At 42.2% G+C, this 329-nt stretch overlaps 1 protein-coding gene across 1 annotated transcript in view; it reads left to right on the forward strand.

The window, feature by feature from the left end:
- Positions 1-329, forward strand: part of LOC119592626 (follicle-stimulating hormone receptor-like) — a gene marked incomplete at its 5' end in the record, with an annotated part of 23,693 nt that overhangs the window by 20,858 nt on the left and 2,506 nt on the right. The window contains 1 exon segment of the mRNA XM_037941521.1: positions 242-329. This exon segment is cut by the window's right edge and continues 107 nt beyond it. Coding sequence (XP_037797449.1) covers positions 242-329 — 88 coding nt within the window.

A 329-nucleotide genomic window follows, 5' to 3' on the forward strand; every position in this document is an offset into this window, starting at 1 on the left:
ATTAAGAGATTCCCCGCAAGGTTATTCACAGCAGTTGATGACAGCGGGTCTATAATGTCACTACATTAATCTGTATACCAAGTATCTATTTCCAGCAAAAACAAAGTTTTACAAAAAATAAATTGGTATTAATCGTATCCACCTCTCTGAAAAAAGTAGTCATGTTATTGAAAAAAAAAACTTATTTCCCCTTCACCTAAGCAAGACGCAAGTGCTGACTTTCCTTTGTGCCACGAAACAGGCCCCTTCATGCCCTGCCGGGATTTATTTGACTGGTGGACGTTGCGTTGCGGCGTCTGGATCGTCTTCCTCCTGGCGCTGATGGGGAA

The sequence above is a fragment of the Penaeus monodon genome, chromosome 30 (assembly GCF_015228065.2).
Source record: "Penaeus monodon isolate SGIC_2016 chromosome 30, NSTDA_Pmon_1, whole genome shotgun sequence".
NCBI classification, from domain to species: Eukaryota; Metazoa; Arthropoda; class Malacostraca; order Decapoda; family Penaeidae; genus Penaeus; species Penaeus monodon.